This window comes from Aythya ferina (assembly GCF_964211825.1).
Source record: "Aythya ferina genome assembly, chromosome: 1".
NCBI classification, from domain to species: Eukaryota; Metazoa; Chordata; class Aves; order Anseriformes; family Anatidae; genus Aythya; species Aythya ferina.
The window spans coordinates 137,550,387-137,562,248 of record NC_140296.1 but is presented as its reverse complement, the minus strand read 5'-3'; the positions used below and the strand labels follow the sequence as shown (position 1 = coordinate 137,562,248).

At 33.9% G+C, this 11,862-nt stretch overlaps 1 protein-coding gene across 7 annotated transcripts in view; it reads right to left on the bottom strand.

Annotated features, from left to right (window-relative positions):
* Positions 1-392: 392 nt before the first annotated feature.
* Positions 393-11,862, bottom strand: part of CCDC91 (coiled-coil domain containing 91) — a 174,155-nt gene continuing 162,685 nt past the window's right edge. For 6 of the 7 annotated variants that reach the window (XM_084497854.1, XM_084497859.1, XM_084497860.1 and 3 more), the window contains one exon: positions 393-1,598. In XM_084497854.1, coding sequence (XP_084353980.1) covers positions 1,428-1,598 — 171 coding nt within the window. In that variant the 3' untranslated portion in view covers positions 393-1,427. Of the gene's footprint in view, positions 1,599-9,707; positions 9,920-11,862 lie in introns of those variants that run through there. The other variant, XM_084497858.1, reaches the window with a different exon arrangement.

The following is an 11,862-nucleotide window of genomic DNA, read 5'->3' as shown; positions in this document are numbered from 1 at the left end:
GGTAACACACTTCTTCATGTGAACCACTGATCCATCCTACGTAGGGCTGTTCCTCTGGTGATTTGATCAGAGGTTATATAATAATGGATGTTTTCCTTAACACCTCATCTCCTAGGATCATCTCCTAGGATCTCATAAAGGGTGTGTGTGTGTGTGTGTGTGTGTGTATGTGTGAAGACTTCCTAGCACCTGCATTTACAGTGCAGAGCTTAGAAATAAGAATGTTAAGAATGTTAAGGGTTCAAAACTATAAGGCATGTTAAAAAGAATAATAATTTAGTATTAAAAGATAACTGAAGATGAATACTTTATGACTATCTGAAACATCTAAAAACATCTGAAGATCTTGGAATACTTAATTGGAATACTTAGAATAATGTCTGAATACTTAGGATTTTATAGCAATATCAAGCAATTATAGGCATGAATATATTGGCCCTCTAATGAGAAACATTAGAAAGTAGTCAATTCCTAAAATATGTAAAAAGAGCTGTATTCATCAGCTCTGTACCAAACCAGAGCCTAAACAAAATGATACAATACTATTTCTGTAGGATACGTTGATATTGGCTGTGACCAAAGCTTGGCAGTAATGATGGCAACTAGCATTTAGCTCATTTGCTGATACATGTTTATACCTTGTTAACAATCTGCTACCACTTTGTAGTAACAGAGGACAATATGGCATGGGAAAGTATGAAAGGAGAACTGGATTATATAGGCATTGAATCTGCCTATGCAAAGGCGAGCAAAGGCCTTTGTTTTTCTTATTCTCATGGGTTAGGTGAGAACTGATCCATAGGACTTCCATAAAGAACAGAATGAGTTTACTTCATTACCTCCTCTGTGTGAACCTTGAAGTGGTTGTGGATGGGGAACCCTTTCTGCTGTTTTTAACAGGTAGTTGTTTCACATGCTTTGGAGGTAATCAAATTTGATTTGAAATGAAACAAATGTCTATCTTAAAGAGGATGATGAAAAACATTCTTCTGAGTAATTCTGTCTCATCCTTCAATCTTAAGTGCTAAGGACACTGGACTCTTGATTAAAGCCACAGTTAGATAAAAAGAATAACTTGCATTAAAACAATAATGAAAATCTTGTGCTAGCTATCTCCTTTTTTTATGCAGAGACATATCAACAGTTTTCACTGATGCAACAGAAAATAATATTCAAGATCTTATAACATAGTCATTTTCTTTTCAGTACAGTATTGTAAGTGTCTGTGATATAATCCATAACAGGCAGCTTCGTACAGTTTGAGACTAACTTGCCAATGCACTAGCAGAGTGTCTCAGGAAACCATTCTGGGCACAAGATGTTCTGTCACTATGACAGTGCGGTAACATGTTTTCCTCCAAGACTCAGAACACATTGTCATTATTACAAGTAGAGGAGATCTCCCCCAAAATGAGCAGGCTGACACATTAGGTGAGAGAAATTGGCAGGAAGAGATCTTTGGAGATGGATGCACCATATTCCCAGCTGGGCTGCAGCCTGGAATGCTTTTCGGTGTCTATTTCCTTGTCAGACAGTCCTTTCTGAATGTGGTATTGCTGATGTTCGCTCAAAGCTTCATTGCCAAGAAGGCAAGATATCTGTAAGAAATAAAGATTAAAATTCTAGCTTCACTGGACATTCTCTTTCAATTCAAGAAGAACAAAATTTCATCCAAATCCAGTGATATGATGATAACAACAGAATGATGCATGGATAATTTCCTTTTTAGTTTCTGCCCTAAGGTTTCTGCATGAGATGGTGTTATTCACTTCACTAATAACACTGATGGGGAGACAAAATAAAATATAGCTCACTCTACCTAAACTCTTCTGTCTCTAAATGATTAAATTGAGAGTGAAATTCAATAACAAACTTATTTGATTTGCAAGTCACCAAAGAATAAATCTGGTTTTGCTGATTTCTGGAAACTTTAATTGTATATATTTTTCTGATCACTATAGAAACCATTCCTGATGAACAGCCTTTCTTAATAAAAAAAAAAAGCGAATGTGCCACCCCAATTTTGTCTGTTTTAAAGGAAAACAGACAAAACATCTCACTAAGCTCAACAACAAAAAGTCTAGAAAGTGTGAATCAGTTCTCACTATAATGTACAAAATCTATTTTAATCTTGTTAATTGACATTTCTGAACTTTGTTCTGGAGGCAGCAGAAGTGAAATCATTCATGACACCAATAGTATATACAGAACATAAATAACTTTTATCCACCTTCCAGCTTGATTTCTTGAAGCTTAGCCAACAGGAAAAATATAATTAAAATACCTCATTGGTCTAGACTACTGCAATATATGATTGCTTTGTGAAAACCAACATGCACTTCTGGATGCTTATGCATTAGAATAGGTATTAACAATTGGCTCAAAATATCTAATAAACCAACCAACCTCTTGGGTCCTGCTTAAATACACTCGTGGACTTGTCATCACCTCCTTGAACTCATTTGTTCTTTAAGAATGCCTGAGAATGTGCTGAAGAAAAAACATCTTGAAAACTAGGTAGACACATTGTAACGATGATATTTGTATTATATATTGATGACATCAAATTAAATGCAATTTAATTCTGATCCCACAATCCGTTATTTGTATTCTTCCAAGTAGTCTTGTCATTCATGAACTGTGTAGCTACCAGTCTTTTGCAGACATTTTCTGTTGTTGTCTTGAGCTAATATGCTTGTTGTTTGTTTGTTTGTTTGTTTTATTCCAATATCTGTAGCATGTTCAACTTAAAAAGTATTTCATCTGAGAGAGACCTAAACACATTCCCAAAAAGATGAATAGATGATATATAAACTTTTAACACAATGTCTGGATTTCTTTCCATTTTATTTGGCAGACATTTAAAGACTTCTCTGTTGTTTATATAATTTTGTTTTAATATTAGCATAACAACTGAACAAGAGTATGTTCATCATCCTGATACAGTTGTATGCCCAGAAAGCACCATTCCTCCAAAACATTCTGTTTAGGAATCCCTCTTGACATTTCTCAGACTAACATGACTAACATATTTGAATCTCTACATGTCAGCATTGAAATGCTTTTAAGTTTTGCAAAGTTTTTTTTTTTTTTTTTTTTTTTTAATGTTGTTTTGAAGTACGGGTTCTCATCTAGTATCATTTTCTAAGAGATGAGATCTCCTGGTTAAAATGGCAAGTCCTGACAGAAACTGCTCAGGTGGCTTGGGAACCACATAGGTTCTTCACTGAGTGAGTGGTTGCACACTGGAACAGGCTCCCCAGGGACGCAGACGTGGCATTGCCTGTTGGAGTTTAAGAAGCATTTGGACTGTGCACTTAGTCACATAGTCTGAATTTTTGGGTAGACCTGTGTGGAACCAGGAGGTGGACTCAATGATCCTTATGGATCCCTTCCAACTCAGGATATTCTATGATTCTATGAACCTATGATTCTATGATTCACTCTTCAAACTGCACAGGAAAAACATGAATCTTCTCCTTTTTTTTCTTCATTTTCTTGAATACATCTGAGTTTTCCTCAGTATCAAAAGAGTATGCAGAATATACATTCCACATAGCTTACAGCTGCTCATTTTGTTCCATCATCATGTTCATAAACATTTATGAAAACACTGCTTCTTTTGACCTGTTTGCAGAAATTTGTGACAAATACACACACACACACACACACACTAATAATAATAATAATAATAATAAAAAAGACACTGGTTGAAAAATTGCATACAGTCAGGTTTCTGAAATAATTATGCTTTCCAACGTCAATGTTGTTGTTTCAAACAGACCAAATGGAGTTTTATTGACTTCAGGCACGGCACCTGCTGAAATCCTTGGCCACTGACACTCCAGGACAGATTTGGACCTATTCCAGCAATAATACATAAATTAAAGCAAGATGCTCTCATTTATATGACTTCTTGACCCTGACAAAGTTATTAAGACTCATCCTGGTTCAACTGAGATTTTTATCAAAAAAACATGTAGCTGTATACTTGTTACATTTGTAGGAGATACAGCATTTCAGAATGCCCCAATTTTCTCTGCCAAGTAAAAATAGTAATAATAGAGATATATAACAAATAGCAGCACCTTACCTTTACCTTCATGTTTTCTACTACTGTCAAACCTCATGCTACAATACCTTGATTTATGTCTTTGTGATAGGGACTTTGTTGATATACCTCAACATGTTTTTTTTGGTAGGCTTTTTAGTAGGGAATACAAGAGTATTCTAGCTAGTATGCTATTAGTTCTGAAGTACCAAGGGAGAAACAACCTATTTCAATAAGAATATGGAGACATATTCTTCTTAGTAGTATTACAGTAAAAATAAGATGCACCCGCTCACCAAAGTCTCATCTGGCAGCTCCTCTTCCTCACTATGAGCAGAACAAATACTGACATTTTCCTCAAAGAATCAGTCATGAAATGTGCTCTTGAAACGACTTCTCAGTATGTTCCCAGACCCACACAGACCCATTTCAGACCCTAAAGCTGCTTGCATAATGTTCATTGCAGATGCAAAAAATATGAAGAAGGACAATATTCCAAGCTGGAAATAGCAAACAGCAGAATTCTTGCTGAATTCCTGGGAGCCAAAACTTTACTATCACTCTCTAAATATGTAATCTATGATCAAAATAAAAAAAAGTGGGATGTTTAAATAATTTAATTTTTAAAATTATTGCCACAGAAATAGAGACTGGCCATGTACCATGGTGACCAGTTATTTTTCAGAAAATTTATGTAGAAAGATTGATGTGAAGTCTCAAGTGATGCCCTAATATGGTGGTAGTACAGGAACTGAAACATCCTTAAAAGTTCACTCAGCAAAAACAATTCTGTTTCTACTTTGGCTAAAGGGCCAAAATAAGCCCTTACAATGTAAGTACCACTTACATTGTAATTACAGTACCACTGTAATGTAGAGGGGATCTATGAAGCTTATTTTTAAATCCAGAGAGGTGCAAATCCCTATGACTCTTGTGAGAAGAGAAAATATTTTAATTTAAAGAAAGAGAATGAATGTCGATGACTTGCCATCTGATGGTGATCTTTGTCCACTGATACAGATTTATTACCAGATATGAAAAAAAGATGAATTCATAACTTTTTTTGATAATTGTATTTTTATGATAATGTGTATTAATAAAATTTTATTAATACACTTTTTTTTTTTTTTTCCCCCAGCATTTCCTGTCAAACTGTTTAGAAATACCACTGGAAAAAAGTAGAAGGCCCTGGGTGTTAATTCAGTAATACCTTCTTTGTCTATCCATCTTTTGTCTACCCATGCTGGACAATGGAAAGCATCTGAAAAATGCTGGTTTTGTAACTCTGAAATGCAAGGAATTAAAGCCAACATAAACAAATGTGAATCTCTGACGCATATTACAATAGTTGAAATTACACAATAAAATCCCGATATCACATCTATTACAGGAAATGATTGTCCTGAAAGGTGATAGGAAAAATGTAAAACACACATTGTACAAAAAATGAGATCAAAAGAAAAAAAGAATCACATTTATTTTGTGTTACTAGATACTGTGCTGCCACCAGCACCTACAGTGCTTACCACCTTCAGAAGATTACTATAAGCCTTTATAATAAATATAATCATAGTAATGCCTCCCATAGATATGTAATCATCATAACCTGCCATGAGTGTCTGTTGTAAATGGTATAAAGTAAGATTGACCTTATGTTCCTCATACAACAGAGCCTGATGAGGGCATTTTTACCTACTCTATCACCACGGCGAGTGAACTGCTTAGGTAATGTCTACACATTTCAGTCCTTTCCTTCAGCTAACAAGGCAAATACTTTCAAAGGCAAATACAAACCCTGAGCAGCTCAGCAACTCTGTCAGTTTCTCCATGAAGTTCAACTGTCCAAGTATGACCCTGATTCAGAAGCATTATTACTAATTTTATGTGGGGTTTAAAATAATTAAACTGTTCATAAGCTATACTAGCAGGTAGGTGATTGATTCTTGAATCCTTAGAACAATATTTTTTGACTGATCACAGGAAATGAAAACATTCATTTAGACTGTTTCTGAAAGCATATAAATATTTATGGCCCAAATTATACCCATGTAAAAAGTGTTTTCCAGACCAAAGTTTCTCTGGCACTTTTAAAATTCTTTGATAAAGGAATGACATAGATGTTATAAACTCTTTCTACACAATATTCAGAATGGCCATTAAACATTTTTCAAAACAATCTTTTCCACAACTTTGTCACTCCTGCATCAAAACTTACAGTATGTAAACTAGTTAAAGCAAATTATGTATTTCAGGGAGATCAGTGTAGGTTGCAATACAGATAGGGACAGAAAGATGTAAATGACTATTAGACTATGCTTTAACAGCTACCCATTCGGTATCAAGACAGCTAACTGGCTGGTAGCTAGATTGGGTGTACTTGCACTATGGACTTTCAAAGCTTATTTTACATTTGCACTAAGTCCATTTGTTACTGCATTGACACTATACATGATCCAAAAGTGAGTATAAATTACACGTGTTCACTTGAACAATTTCTAATCAGTGGCTATTACCTGTTAGGAAACAAGATGAAATCTCTCCATCCAAGGGAAGGGGAAAGTTTTGCAATCCCAAATATGTGCACATAAATCCACAGTGGACGAGTGGAAGAGTCTAGTGTGCTATAAGGGAGCTTCAGTGTGAATAGGAATTAGGCCCTTTAAGGTCATGTCTATGTGGATAATTTCAGACAGTCAGGAATTAACATTGCCATTTACTGAGCTGGCAGGACATGACGCAACTTTTGACCAAAAGCCAATGTAAAGATGCACAAAAATCTTAAAACACTAATGCAATCTCAGCCTCAAATAACTGCTTTTTCTTTGTTCAGACATACTATGATATAGTGAAGGAATGTAATGCTTAGACAAATAATATTTTTATTTAACAAAGTTTTTCCTAGAGCAAGGCAAAACTTCAAATACTTTCTCACCTCAGTTATTGATAGTATACAAAGATGCATGGAAATAGATTTCTTCTTTGCTAATGGCTGATCTAGAATTCTGTCATTGAAGCAGATGGGGAACCAAAAGAAACATACAGTAATACAACAAGAATGTGTAGGACAGTATGATACCACAATACTAATTACTAACATTAAATTATTGTTTAGACATCCCACTTTTCTGATCTTTTCTGCTCTAGATCATCAGATGAAAGTGCTGAAATACAATGAGACTGACTGATGCTAATGAAAGATATCATTATGTAAACTGGATCTATTATTACCTTTCAGGTAGCTTTTAATATACACAACTGATTAAGTCATATGTTTATGTTACAACATTTATAGCTCATTTCTAAGATAAAGCATATAGTCATATACATATATATTATGTATGTTATATGAGCCTTTGATGTTCTAGACTGCAGACGTTTTGAACGTTTTAGTTTTGTGTTTGTTATGTCTAAGGACTAGTTCTAGGGCTTCTTGTGTCTCCCATTACATATCAGTCTTGTCAAAATTATTACGTTATCATGAATATAAAGAATACTGATATTTCATTATAGAAGTGAAAAATTGCATTAAATGCCATGCTTCAGTGGCAAAGTTCTACCCTGTAGGCTTTCAAACTTACTATTTTCTCTTAAATTCCATTATTTAGTTCATCATAAATAAATTTATTTATATAATAAAATAAAAAATGTTGTGATGTCACCTGCCATGAGCTAGACTTTGTAAACTTCTCCCTGACTTCTGTCTTCCAAAATTTCCACAAACTACTGATGATAGGCAGACATGATTAGGCAGAAATAATGAAAATTAAAAATAATCTCTAAGGCTTTGGATGTGATGTGGAGAAGATGGAATTTATTGCATATTGCAAAGCTTGCAAACTATATAACTCTTCTTCTGCTGGATATCTGAATTTCTGCTCTGAGACTTGTGGTTTTGAATGTAATCCAAGCTCCCAGTCTGATTTCATATGTCTGTGGTCTAATTCTGCAATTTTGTTCACAGGGTAGAGAGAAAACCTAATGGACTAAAACTGTCAAAAGAAAAAAACAAAAAACAAAAAACAAAAAACAAACAAACAAACAAACAAACAAACAAAAAAAACACCCTACAGTTCCCTGTGGTAATCACAATATTCAAGAGCTGAGATGAACACATGATGTTATACTGGGGAAGACACACCATAGCTGCCAGTGAAATCTTACTGACTCGCCATAAATTTCTTCTTCTCCATAATCATGCACTGTGGAAATGCAACAAAACTCTTCCACAGTAAAACTGACAACAAGGACAGATGGTCAAAACAAAATGAAACAAATTTCTCATTACCATATAATTTGTTTATTTCACCTAGGTAAATAAGATTAGACTCAGCACTAAAGTAGCTTTTGGTCTGCCAGATGAAAAGGTTAGTCAAGAAATATCAACAAGATTCATGGATTTTCATATATTTGGAGGAAGAGATCATCACTTAGTAAAAAGTGCATTATTTACCTTTTCAGTAAATCTCTGCAGTCATACAGAAGACAAAAACTATGGTTTAATTACAAAAATTAAGCACAGAAAAAAAAAAAAAAAAAGCAAGAAAGGAAACACTCTGCACTACATATTTTATACTGCCAAATACATAGGCAACTATTTGGAGTTTCTTTATTGCTATAAGAAAGTGATTTACGAAAAGTGACTGCCAATGGAAAAAAACAACCAAACAAAAAAATCACAACCACCACAGAATACCTAGAACTACAATAAAAAATGTCCATGAGTCCCCACTGAATCACAAACTCAGCATTAGAAGTACCATTTTCTGTTTATTTATATTCAGTATTATAACAGTATTTTTATTTTCCTTTATTTCATTCAGAACTCTTAACTAAGGATCCAAATCTACAATCAAAAGAGTGTAGGCACAGAATTTGATCTAAAGGCCACCAAACAGATGTCAGTGGGCAGTATTTCTGCTTCCTTCAATGGGTTTGAAAAGGGCATCTGAGTTCAGCATTCTGCACTCCTTATATTGTCAGAAATTCCACTGAGGCAGTGCAATATCAGTCTCCACATAATTACATACATCTTCTTCCTGAAACTGAGGTCAGTCTCTTTAATTGTATTTTCATGAGAAAATGAATTTTGGAATCAGACTAGCTTTGTAGAACAGAAATAAAAATATATACTATACATTGGTTACAGCAGTGTTCTACACTACTCTAACAAATTGCACTGTTTAGTTTTTAAACTTTCCTATTACTCGAGCTGGAGTTGTTTATAAATGTCTGAAGAAATGACTGTCAAAACTTATGTTTTAGTACTGATTCTTCTATTACACATCTAAAGTAATGAGAAATGATAGCTTCTCATGAGAAGTGAGCTTCTCAGGCTCACTCGAGGCAATGCACTTGGGCATATACTTGAGAAATACAGATGGACATGTACCTATATTTAACTGTTTTTCTCCATTTCTATAAGTAAAAAAATAATAATCAATTACATCACGACATGATACCACCTTTAAACCAGGCATAACGGAAATTTTTTCATCATTGCTGCCATTATCTAGAACTTCAGTCATGGGCTAATAGAAACCACAATGATATTTTTTTTTTCACTCTGATAATAGTCAAAAAAAAAAAAAAAAAAAAAAAAAACCACAGATACTTCTATCAAGTATAGTTTCAGATCAATCTTGAACCAGGGATACAATTTCAAATGATTAGTAGGAGACATTTATTATTTGCTTGACCAAGATTTGCAGCTTCACAAATAACACTGTACCAGTGGTACAACAAATGTCAGTCTCTCTTTTCCTCTGTAGTTGTGGGATCTTCATTTAATAAAATGCTTAACTGTTTCTGTGCACATGAGAGGAAAAGTTCCAAACTAGACAAATTCCTCTGACGAACAACTTGATCAAGCTGTTGAAATAAGAAAAGAAAGAAAGAATAACTTTAAGAGAACCTAGAAATAAATTTAGGGATTAATCAGCAAAAATTCAACCATATTCATTAATAAAAATTCAACAACCAAATTCAACAACCACTACAAAACAAAGCAGTCTTTTGTGCATACTATTTAGTAACATTTTCACAAGGTATTTTTATCTCTCCAAAATAAAATGTACATTAGGTCTAAAAGAAATTGCCAACAGCTATCAAATCCTAAATGATAAGAAGTTTGAGAAACCTTAACAGACTAATTGCCACAGTAGACAAATCCTCATAGCATCTTTTAAAATTGCTTTTGTTAAAAGAAACTGCTTCTATTGTAAAATAAATGCTACATATGGCTGCATATTCCAAAAATTCAAAGTCTACTTTTAATTAGAATAGCAACATGTTTAAATAGTTACCAGAGATAAGATAAAAGATAAGAACACAATGACAAGATTTGCTGGATTACATGCAAATTAGATAGGTATATGGTTTACCAAAAGGTATTTGAATTTGCTAAATAGTGTAACAGTAGTAAATAAAATGCACAGCAGGATTCTCTGTGGCTGAATTTTACAGTTCAAATATCAAATGAATAATATTGAAACTGCTCAACGTTTTCTGCATGACTATGCTTTAATTGGCTACAAATTTAACTAAATACTTACACAATACTGACACAGGGTGAAACTAAAATGTAGTGGTATAAAGCTTTGTACTCACATTTTTAATTATAGCTTTCAATAAAAACTCAGATTCTGTGGTATCTTTCCACATGTATATGCAGGCAGCTCATTACTTGGCAGTTCAGTTAGTTGTATGAATGGACATTTTGTTTTGTAACAGAAATCCACTTTTTAAAATTAATAAGACTATAAGGCAAAGTTAGCGAACTTAGTTAAGGCAAACTTCCTGCCTCATTTTGAAAATGTCTTTATGACATAGCTACAGCAGTGTGACTGAATATACAAAGGGAAACATTGTTATGACCCTGTGCTTTGCTGCTCTTTATGCTACTCTGAAATGCAAAACCAGGCTCAAGTACTTTGAATATTTTAGTGTTTTCTTTTAGTAATGATGAATGTGTCAATTCCACTCACAAACACAATGCACACCTATTTTCTAGAAGCCACACAATGATAAAACTCTTGTTTAGTAATATACATCTGCTTGTATATATATTTTATTTCTTGTCCTACAAATTTCCAGCTGTTGTGCAAATTTTTGCATCTCTTAGACTGATGTGAACCTAACCCACTGATTTACAGCAGATTTTAAAGTGGATCTAGTTCAAATAAATTTCAGAAAGTCAACTCTTGATATACTTAAGTAATAGCTGCTATCAAAAAGAAAATGAAAGATCTGGAAACAACAAACCAAACTCTAAAAAAGCCATATCTAGAAAAGACAGTCAGGAACAAACAACAATATTAACACACTGGTGTGATGGTTCATCTCTTCTGTTTTGAAAGGTATCTTACCACTTTCCTCCTCTCTGCAAATATATATTTCCTCCTCTATGCAAAATATAAAGAGCATTTTGCATAGAGAAGCTTGTAGATGTTTTTGTGCTTGTGACCTACATTTCTTTGGGAATGGGTAGATATAGTCCAATTCACATAAAATCATGTTATGTCTTAAGAAAGAACATGGGAAACCTATTTCTCTAAACATATTACATCATCAAATTCTATTACTTATTGTAGATATATCAGTTGGACAAGCTTAGCATGAAAGTGACTTTCAAATGTCTTCCTTTTATGGCCTATTAAATCATCTGTATCCTTAGATAAGAGTTCTTTATTAAGCTTTGACCATGAGCTTTGGCTAAGCCCTCCATTTTCTTTTCTTGCAGCCTCTCCCTGCAGATTCTGCTTTAAAGAGATCAAAGTAGCTCACCCAATGTATGTTCTGATATGGCGCTGATA